Below are 11,870 nucleotides of genomic sequence, written 5' to 3'. Positions count from 1 at the left end.
TGTACTTTAAAGTATTTCATATATTCAATTATTTATTTTTCTTTTATTTATTATTACTGTCTGTGTGGTCCATACTAGTGTACACATGCCATGACACAACTGTTGAAGGTCAGAGGATGTTCGAGAGTCTGTTCTGGAGTCCATTGTATCTTTCTACTGTATGTTCCAGGGATTGAGTTCAGTTCATCAGGCTTACACAGCAAGCACTTTACCTGCTGAGCCCTCTTGTTAGACTCAAAACACTTACCAGTTCACCCAGGTCAGGGTTAGCACCAGGGACTTTTCACCATTACTTTCAGAACATTATGCTGGAACATTTTTTTTTAATTTTGGGCATGGGGTAAACAATCTAGCACACTGTAGTCATTAAAATGCAAGACGCTGGAAGCACACAGCCTCTGTAGAAAATCCAGGCTCTGCCAATTGCCCTGTTATTTTCATTAAGCCGTTCACTTCTCAGTATCTTTGTGCCTCATTTTACCTAACTGTAAAATGTACACAAATTGTTATTACTTTCAAGTGTGATTTGAAGATCAAATGAGCATATATTTTTAAAACACATTATCTGAAAACACATGTTTTGGTGTTATTTTGACTATTACAACCTTGAAAACATTTGTATGTCTCTAAAGAAAGTAATTCCAGAGGAAAACATGGAAAGGCTCCACTCTCCCAGGGATGCGCAGAGTCCAGACTGCGAGGATACTAGCCGAATGCTGAAGTAGTGGGAAGGGACTGGATAACTGTATTTTCTTTTTACAGAAAACAGAAAAAGCTGAGGATACACAGAAAGATGAAGCAAGGACTAAAGGGTTAGAGATTGTGGTGGGAATCTGAGCCACCAAAGATGCTGACTACTGGGCAGTTGATTAGAGTTAAATATTTTCTCATTCAAAGACTCAAAAGTGAATGACAGAGCTGGCTGTCACTTTTGTCCTATGGAAAGCATAACCCAAGCTCTCCCAGACAGGCCTTCTGCTGCCTTCCTCACCATTCTTTGTTCTTCCTACTTTCTGAAACATAACTGTAATTGTTTTCTTACCCTTAACATTTAATATGTCTCCCTTGGTTTTCTGTACTCCCTAAGTACTTACATACACTCAAGATTCATATCATAGCCCCGTAAAGTCTTCACCCACTGCCCCCAATAAGTAACAATGAACATTCATTCAGTTTTAACTTAATCATCCCAAAGACATTTCTGTCTCTACTAGAAGAATTCAGTCCAGCTTTTGTAATCCTTTACATGTTTCAGAAAGGAATCAAGCATATAGAAGACATTAAAACCATGGCTGTTCATCATAGAAGCTTCCTCTTGCAGTAGATAGGGATAAGACAGAGACCCATAATTGGTCAATGCACAGAAAGAGAATGACTTTGGAGTACCCAGTCCTAAATGGAATGTCGCTAATCAAACTTCTCCTATCAAGGTTCAGAAATCTATGCAGAAGCAGGGGTGGGGGAGATGTAAGAGCCAGAGGAGGTAGATGAATCCAAGGAAATAGTATATTCTAGCTACAACAGAACTGGTATACATAGGAACTCACAGAAATTGTGACAGCACATACAATACCTGCACATATTCAAACCAGACAAGATCCAAGTACTGAGGAGGGGAAGTAGACACAGTACTGCAACCCTAGCCAAAATCATAGCTACAATTGTTAGCTGCTGGGAAGTAGAAAATCTGTTCTCCAATAGAGCCTTACTGGGTAATTCAATCATATTTCAAGGCAATCCCAAAGCGAGAAAGAGTAGGCCAACTAAAAATGGACTTTGTGTATTTGTGCATCTTTTGTTTGGGTATATTTTGTCTAATTGGTTTTGCTAGTCTTATTGTTATTAAATTAATGATTTTTGTATTATTCTTTTCAAAGAGAAAAAACATTACATTAAATGGATAGGCAAGTGGGGAGGATCTGGGAGTAATTGTAAGAAGGGAAGTATATGACAAAAACATATTGTCTGGAAAAAATATCTAAATAAAAATAAAACTATGACCTACACTAGCATGCTTGTGAGAAGCCAATGAACACTCAGCCATAGAAAACTAATCCTCACTGAGAAAAGACTTTTCATCAGACACTGATGTTCAGAATTAATCTGAGTTGAAACTAACAACTCATAAACAATACAATAATTTATTAAACAATTAGAGTATACCAGAAACCATGTTATGCTCTTTTGTAAGAATTGGCATATTTATACATTTTATAGGTAAGTTGTTGTTATGTTTGAAAAAGGTATTAAAGTTGACATTTATACACATACAGAAATTTATTAACATGCTTAATCCTTAGAAATTAAACATTTTAATTTTCAAACTACATGAATCCAAGATCAATAAAGCATTTGATTAATTGTCTACTAAGGTGCATCTATTTTTAATAATCTCTTCTTGTTTTTCATACATGTTTCATTTCAGGTTTTCCTTACCAGTGTATCCATTCTCAGTGCCCAGCAATTTGGAATTATTGGACATTTAGCTCTGGGCCCTTGAATTAAACACAGTTTATCGCTAAAAGAATTAGTTGTATTTGATGTCTCAAAAATGAGTGAAGGAGTGAAATAATATCAAATGCCATAGAAACCTGATAATATAACCTACTTAACAACACAATTACTAGTAAAAAAAAAAACAGTTTTTATGGAGCTTAAAAACTGAATATTCAGGGAAGAGCAGACCTCTCGAACATTGAAAAATAAAGAGTTTATATAAAGCTAACAAATCATTACAATTGGTATATATATATTGTACAATCGCAATATAGTAACATACTTGATGTAAAAGTTTGCCCTTAACTGGGAGGACAAGGTTCTCCCAAACTACTGCAAGATTGTCTTTCAAACACAGAACAAAGATTGACATTTACTGTCCATGCATTTTTTATTACTTTTCTACATATTTAGAATTATGTTCATATAGAGTTATACAGAATGAGTGCACTGCGTTTAATTTCTAAGTCCTATATTTTGGCAAATTTTCCTTATAAAGAATAGTTCATAATTTCACTTGCAAAAACTTCAGAACTTCTACAAAGTAGATGACTTAATACTCTTTCATTCATCTTTTATTAATTTTTTCTCCACTATATTTCCCGTCAAAAGCTGTAGAGCTGGTATTAACATGCATTTGTTTTAGGGAATGCCCATTTTATCTCCAAGTAAAAATTTGATTACACTTTCTCGAATCTGCTTGGTCTTGACTCCATAAACAATAGGGTTCATGGTAGGAGGCAGGAGCAGGTAAAGGTTGGCCACTATGATGTGGATGTGGTGAGGAATAGTGTGTCCTCCAAAACGATGAGTGAAAAAGGTAAAAAATGCAGGCACATAAGTGATCACAATAGCACAAATGTGAGATGTGCAGGTGCTGAAGGCCTTGTGACGAGCATCAGCAGAGGACAGACTCACCACTGCCCTCAGTATCATAGTGTAAGACACAGAGATACAGCAAATGTCAAACACACCAATCAATAGAGCAGCCATGAGACCATAGATTGCGTTGACCTTGGCATTGCCACAGGATACCTTAGCCACAGACATGTGATCACAGTAAGTGTGAGGGATAAGGGTGCCTCTGCAATAGGGCAAGCGCTTGGTGAGGAGAGTGAATGGAAAGATGAGCATGACACTTCTCAAGAATGTAGCAAGCCCAGCCTTGGCAATCACAGGGTTGGTGAGGATGGTGGTATATCGAAGAGGATAGCAGATGGCCACATACCGGTCCAGGGCCATGAGCATGAGCACACCAGACTCCATTCCAGTCAACATGTGGACAAAGAACATCTGGGCAAGGCAGGAATTAAATCCAATCTTCTTGAAATTGAACCAGAATATGCACAGCATATTAGGCACTGTAGTTGTGCACAAGGTAACATCAGTGAAGGAGAGTAAGGCCAGGAAGAAGTACATGGGCCGGTGCAGAGCCTCCTCATGGCCAATGAGGTAGATAAGCCCACAGTTCCCCACCACAGCAATCATATACATGAAGCAGAATGGCAGAGAGATCCAGACATGTGCATCTTCCAGCCCAGGAACACCATTGAGGATAAAGAATTCTGGGGTCAGGCTGGAGCTGTTTGCTCTAGACATAATGACTGGCAGGATGAGAGCATTTTATACTCAGTAATAATGTCAGTGTACTAGAAAAGAATATAAATAAATGGTAAAAATATAATAATAATGTATAAAATAAATGATAACCTGAAAAAATGAGAAAACATTAAAATTAGAAATTTTTAAGAGTCTTGCAGTATTCTTCATTACTTCATACTCTCTTGCCATTTTTCACTTGACAGAGAATATGTTGTTCACCACTTGATTAGCCCACTTATGGTTCAGGTTTCTCTTTCTACACTCATATAAGTACATCAAGCTTAGAATATTGTTAACAATAATATTGCATATAATATATATATGTAAAACTGTATAAGAATTCATGAAAGGATGCTGTTACTAGAAGGTAACTAAGCGAGTTGCCACTGTAATTTCTGTAAGAGAATATGTCCCTGTCTTTGGAATGTGCATTCAATGTCTCAATCCTAACATAGCTAGAGAATCATAATGCTGACTCATCAAAGGACCCAGAATATTTGGATAGATCTGAGCTGTTAGGTCTGCTTTGTGCTTGCAACTTAAAACAAATGAACAAGTGCAGAAATCTGACAATCTGTTAATGCATGATAATAAAATCTACCCATAATGCCAATTGCATCACAGCCAGACAAGTCAAACTGAGCTCTTTCTTTGCCTCCCTTAGTACAGGGAATTTTGTCTTATATTTCCCACACTGGGATCCATTCATCTCCCACATAGTTATTTTTCGCACTATTCACGGCACTCAAAATATTCCAGAAAAGAAAAAAAATCTATGTTGCTAAAATTTAATTCTCTAAGAGTATAAGAGCTTCTTTCTATAACATATTTATAATAGATATGGAAGAATCCTGACAATGAGTTAAAGCTTCTTTGAAATACAAAATAGATGGATAGAGTTGAATTTGAAGGAACAAAAGATTTTTTTGTACAACTTTTAGAAGTCTTAAAGGATAGTAACCTCTAGCACTAAAAACCCTCTGATATGTTTACACAACAAAGTGAGAATATACCCAGCACCTATAATTAAATACCTGATGTATGAGTTTTTACACTAATAATATATGTAATAAGGTATATACTCTGCACTGACTTGATAATTAGGTTGCCTTTGACATTCCTGCCAGCATTCTATTTTGGGAAAATATATTAATTAAGCAATTAGGCAAAATCTAATACATTAGGTTACTAATATTTAGGAGAAGGCTGGTTCCCCTATTCAAACTTAAATCACACAGACACATATTATATCTTCATTGTGTAGAATGAACACCTGTAACACAGGTGCAGGGGCTAAAATTTTAACTTACATGCTAAAAATCACATGAAAGTTTGAAATTTCTACCAAACATTCAATGTTTGTGTCTATGACCCTGAGTGATAGATCATAATACTGATAGGAAGTTTCATAAGCTGAGTATTGAGTTTTGTGACGATGTAAGAACATGATTTTAAAAATGCAAGACAGAGAAACTTTACCCTGAATTGTTACTTAGGGCAGAGACAGGTCAGGTATGAGAAATGAGAGTTATTCACTCACTGAGAGAGCTCTCCACACAGCAATTGTCTGTGATATAGCTGCAGTCCCATCTGGGACTTTTTGGAAAGATTCTGTGTGGCCTGTGGCTGTGTGGCATTTTGCATAGGCAGATTTTTGCAGAGGGAGCCTCCTTCAGCAAGTCCTGCCAATATCCTTACTATTCCAGTCTTGTTTTGTATGACTTTTAAGCTCCCTTCCAAAGGACTGTTCTACTGGATGCAAATCTGAACATATCTATTAGTAAATGTAAAGAAAACACATTTTCCCTGTGGGAACCAGTAACTAACTGAATTTCATTATCTCCAATTAATTACAAAGTCATTTTGCTATTGCCTTACAACATTGGAAGCTTTTCTACCCATTTCACCCAGGCTAATGGAAATGTAATATGGAGGTCAGTAGAACTCCTGTGCTCTACAACTCATGAGTTTCTTTGTCTTCAGCTTTTTTCCATTTTCTGAAAGCAATGATCATTAGAAGTCTCTCAAACTCACCTCAGTTCTAAGAGAGACCAGAGCAGTATCCATGACCAAGAGCCTAAGCATGAGGGGTTCTACACCCACCCAGCATTCCTGCATCATTTTCAAGTTCTCCAGTTTGGAGAGTGTACACTTGATTGGGTCTTTGTAGTTCTGTGTCTCAGAAGACTGTGGTTGGAGAGAGAACATCCTTTGGGACATCTGAGATAATTTTGGCATTTAATCCTCAGGCACTGATGAAACTAGGAGGAAATTATACTCAAGTTACACATTCTATGTGAGGTGTAGATTCTGAAAGAATTTTGATAGACAGAAATAACTATCTTTCTTTTTATTTACCTTGTTAATAATCCAACTCATGACATTGTAATGCCCACTGCAAATATGTATATGTGTACTAATGTGTGAATCTTTTAATATATATATATATATATATATATATATATATATATATATACACACACACATATATATTCACATGTATTGGATAGTTTTGAAAAAGAGAGGCTCAATAATGACATAATCAGATATAATATATAAGTTGATGTAGAAAAATATTTCTAGTTTATGTTTTACATTTATTGATTAAATTAATTTATAAGACAGGCCTGGCCTGCCACCATGAGGTACAGGCTAGCTGTGGCTGCAACTCTAATGAAGAAGTATGTGGTGGAGAGGTAGAAGGGAAAGAAGATGTGCAGCTTGCAGGCTATTAAAAGAGGCAGAACTATAGACACATTGGTAGTCACGATAGCCTGATTTTCACATAGCCTGCAGTGCCAATTGAGGCCGTAGTGATGTTTGGACTCTTTTTGCAGCTGAGGGGACATATCTGAGTCTGTGGCACTTCAGCAGCAGCAGGTGTCTGTGTTAATGTCTGTGACCACTGTTACCACCAAATACCATGAGAAAGTCTATGGTCTGGGCTTTCAACTGAGGCCATTCTGAGGGTCAAGCTGAATATTCCAAGCCCTTCACCAGTCACTGAATTTGGTACCAGCAGTGATATGCACATGAGAGAGTTGGCCCATGCCCTCACTGCCTAATGCACTCTGGAGAGCCAACCCCCTCTGCAATTGGGTAGCATAAGAAAGCTGACCTTAGTAGCTTTAGTATGGAAGAGCTCATCTGGTGCCTAGGGAGCAGGCAAGCTGACAGACTAAGCCACTCAGCTACCACCCAGGCCCAGATCCAATGTCAGTGCTTTGAGATAGCCCACCACAATATCTTTATACACACATGCTGCTGGAACTTCTGAAGGGGCTGGTCATAAAAAATCAAAGCTACATGATCTCCATGATTCAGGGCAACAACAAGGTATCCAACGGAGTCTCATTGAGGATCCAATATTGATGGTGTAGCAGAAGGCAGAGGCTTCTGACCAGAACAGTCACCTGTGACAATGATCATTTGCTAGAGCAGCTGTTTGGAAGACAGGTATATAGTGTGAGACACTGAGACACACTGCAGTTTCCACAGTGAGATTTTGGTTTTTTTTTTTAATTTAATTTTCATTTTTGATTTATTTTGGTGAGAGATTACAAGGGTGCAGGTTCCACATGGAACGACTGGGTAATGAATGAAATTGGGGTGCATGATGTGAAATTCACAAAGAATCAATAAACACCATGAAAAATTAATGAGTCCACGTGCTTACATCTATATGAGTAAATACTCAAATGTATTTATTTTGTTTATATTTGTATTCCATATACCTATATGTTTCAGTGATTGGATTTCTTCCTACTATCTCATTTTATTATTGTTAAATGACTTATTTTTATTGGTAAAAAGAAAAGAATATCAAACACCACACAAAAACTTATGAAAAATGAACATCTTTTTCATAGTTCATTATTTATTGTGATGTGTCTGCATGCACATGTCTTTACATGCATGACCAGTGGAAGTCAGAAGGGGGTTTTGGATATTTCATTTTAAAGAAAAACAACTGAGTGAACTGATACCATCCCACAGTTCCCTGCACCCAAATCCCGTGGGGAAGAGAGCTGACCAGCCAGGAGTGCAGATATCCTGAGACCGCAGGTCAAACTGCCACCTCTGCACACTTCGGCCCACATCCCCAGTCCAAGAGGAAAGTGCACAGGCCTCTGGACACAGGGATATAGGAAGAGATAGTGGCCAGTTCTGGTCTGTGCCCCGGACTGAACTGAACCGGCCAAGCAACTTCCTGCACCCAAATCCCATGTGGAAGAGAGCTGGACCTTCAGAAGTGTGGATACTCCTGAGAAGTCAGAGGAGACTACCCACTGCCCACAGTCCAGACCCAAGATGGAAGGGCATAGTGCCAACTGTGCCCACTAGGTGCAAGGACCTATGAGCAATCAGGGGCAGGACCCTTTGATTCCTGCCTGAGCCTTGAGCTGGAAGACAGTCTCCAGGAGCACTGACTCACCTGAAATCAGAGCACCTGTTCTCAGGAAAGGCTGAAAGAAAACAGGAAAACAGTTGTACAGGACTGCTGACACAGAGGCCTACAGCAGGGCCAAGTCACTGCTAGAAACAGCAAGACAAGCAAAGACCAGAGACAACGCAATGGCTAGAGGCAAGCGCAGGAACCTAAGCAACAGAAACCAAGACTACTTGGCAAACTCAAAGCCCAGTTCTCCCACCAAAGAGAATACCGGATACCCAAATGCACCAGAAAAACAAGACTTTTATTTAAAATCACATTTTTGAATAATGATGGAGTACTTCAAGAAAGACTTAAAGAAATGTAGAAAAACACAAGTAAACAAGAAGACCTTAGAGAGGAAACACAAAAATCGCTAAAAGAATTACAGGAAAACAAAACAGGTGAATGAATTGAAAATGAAAATAGAGCCTGGCCCACAGCTCCCTGCTCCCAAACCCCATGGGAGAGAGAACTCACCGCACAGACAGGAGGGCACTCCTGAGACTGCAGAGCGGAAGAGACCTCCAACACTGCCCACCCTTGCCCACATCCCTGGCCCAAGAGGAAACTGTATAGGGCTTCTGGTAGTCCCCTGCAGTCCAGACACTGCCCTGATCTGAAGGGACCTGGTCAACAGCTCCCTGCACCCAAAACCCTTGGGAGGGAGAGTTTAACCTTTAGAGGGGCAGACACGCCTGGGAAGCCAGAAGAGACTACACTCTGCCCACATTTCTGACTCCAGAGGAAAACACCTAACACCATTTGGGACCCCTCTGCACAGGGGCCTGAGAAAAGGTGGGGCAGTCCCTGCTGGTGGCCTCCCCCACAGAGAGGTGAAACACAGCCCCCACAAGGAGCAACGTCAGGCCCGGAACCAGAGGTAAAACCAACTTTTCTGCTCCAAGTGACCTGCCTGGGGACTCAGGACACACGCCCACAGGAATAGCTGAAGACCAGTAGACAGAAAAGACTACACACCTGAAAGCTGAACACTCTATTCCCATGACTGGTTTAAAGGAAACAGGAAAACAGGCCTACAGCACTCCTGACACACAGGCTTATAGGATGGTCTAGCCGCTGTCAGAAATAGCAGAACAAGGTAACAATAGAGACAACCTGATGGCGAGAGGCAAGCACAGGACCCAAGCAACAGAAACCAAGACTACATGGCATCATGATTCTCCCACCAAATCAAATATTGAATATCCAAACACACCAGAAAAGCAAGATCTTGATTTTAAATCACATTTGATCATGATGATGGAGGACTTCAAGAAAGACATAAAGAACTCCCTTAGAGAAATGCAGGAAAATATAAATAAACAAGTAGAAGCCTATAGAGAGGAATCACAAAAATCCCTGAAAGAATTACAGGAAAACAAAATCAAACAGGTAAAGGAATTAAGAATGGAAATAGAAGCAATAAAGAAAGCACAAAGGGAGACAACCCTGGATATAGAAAACCAAAGGAAGAGATAGGGAGCCCTAGATACAAGCATCACCAACAGAATATAAGAGATAGAAGAGAGAATCTCAGGAGCAGAAGACTCCATAGAAATTATCAAAACAACTGTTGAAGATAATGTAAAACAGAAAAAAAATACTGGTCCAAAACATACAGGAAATCCAGGACTCAATGAGAAGATCAAACCTAAGGATAATAGGTATAGAAGAGAGTGAAGACTGCCAGCTCAAAGGACCAGTAAATATCTTCAGCAAATCATAGAAGATAAATTCCCTAACCTAAAGAAAGAGATGCCCATAAACATACAAGAAGCCTACAGAACTCCAAATAGATTGGGCCAGAAAAGAAACTCTGCCTGTCACATAATAGTGAAAACACCACATGCACAAAACAAAAAAGAATATTAAAGGCAGTAAGGGAAAAAAGTCAAGTAATATATAAAGGCAGACCTATCACAATCACACCAGACTTCTCACCAGGGACTATGAAATTCAGAAGATCCTGGACAGATGTCACAAAGACCCTAAGAGAACAAAAATGCCATCCCAGGTTACTGTATCCAGCAAAACTCTCAATTAACATAGATGGAGAAACCAAGATATTCCATGACAAGACCAAATTTACACAATATCTTTCAACAAATCCTGTCCTTCAAAGGATAATAAATGGTAAAGCACAACATAAGGAGGCAAGCTTCACCCTAGAAAAAGCAAGAAACTAATCGTCTTGGCAACAAAACAAAGAGAAGAAAAGCACACAAACATAATCTTACATCCAAATATGAATATAACAGGAAGCAACAATAACTATTCCTTAATATCTCTCAATATCAATGGCCTCAACTCCCCAATAAAAAGACATAGATTAACAAACTGGATACGCAATGAGGACCCTGCATTCTGCTGCCTACAGGAAACACACCTCAGAGACAAAGACAGATACTACCTCAGAGTGAAAGGCTGGAAAACAACTTTCCAAGCAAATGGTGTGAAGAAGGAAGCTGGAGTAGCCATTCTAATATCGAATAAAATTGATTTTCAACCAAAAGTCATCAAAAAAGATAAGGAAGGACACTTCATATTCATCAAAGGAAAAATCCACCAAGATGAACTCTCAATCCTAAATACCTATGCCCCAAATACAAGGGCATAAAAGAAACCTTTCTAATGCTCAAAGCACACATTGCACCTCACACAATAATAGTAGGAGATTTCAACACCCCACTCTCATCAATGGACAGATCATGGAAACAGAAATTAAACAGAGACATAGATAGACTAAGAGAAGTCATAAACCCAAATGGATTTAACAGATGTTTATGGAACATTTTATCCTAAAACAAAAGGATGTACCTTCTGGTCGCCACTTTATGGTACTTTCTCCAAACCTGACCATATAATCAGTCAAAAAACAGGCCACAAAGGATACAGAAAGATAGAAATAATCCCATGCGGCCTATCAGACCACCATGGGCTAAAGCTGGTCTTCAATAAAAATAAGGGAATATCGTACACATATACATGGAAGTTGAACAATTTTCTGCTCAATGATAACCTGGTCAAGGAAGAAATAAAGAAATTGAAGACTTCTTAGAATTTAATAAAAATGAACGTACAACATACCCAAACTTATGGGACATAATGAAAGCTGTGCTAAGAGGAAAATACATAGCTCTGAGTGCTGGCAGAAAGAAAAAGGAGAGAGCATATATCAGCAGCTTGACAGCACACCTAAAAGCTCTAGAACAAAAAGAAGCAAATACACCCTGGAGGAATAGAAGGCAGGAAAATCAGAGCTGAAATCAACCAAGAAGAAAAAAAAGGACTATAAAAAGAATCAACAGGACCAAAAGCTGATTCTTTGAGAAAATCA

The 11,870-nt window shown here is 38.9% G+C and overlaps 1 protein-coding gene across 1 annotated transcript; it reads right to left on the bottom strand.

Annotated features, from left to right (window-relative positions):
* Nucleotides 1–899: 899 nt before the first annotated feature.
* On the bottom strand, nucleotides 900–4,095 carry LOC116893182 (olfactory receptor 52N2-like). Its single transcript, XM_032895086.1, has 2 exons — nucleotides 3,150–4,095; nucleotides 900–1,060 (listed from the first exon to the last, which is right to left on the bottom strand). The coding sequence occupies exons 1-2, from the start codon at nucleotides 4,093–4,095 to the stop codon at nucleotides 900–902; spliced, it is 1,107 nt and encodes a 368-aa protein (XP_032750977.1).
* Nucleotides 4,096–11,870: the final 7,775 nt, after the last annotated feature.

Source organism: Rattus rattus, chromosome 2 (genome assembly GCF_011064425.1).
Source record: "Rattus rattus isolate New Zealand chromosome 2, Rrattus_CSIRO_v1, whole genome shotgun sequence".
Classification (NCBI taxonomy): domain Eukaryota; kingdom Metazoa; phylum Chordata; class Mammalia; order Rodentia; family Muridae; genus Rattus; species Rattus rattus.
This window is presented reverse-complemented; position numbering and strand designations above follow the sequence as displayed.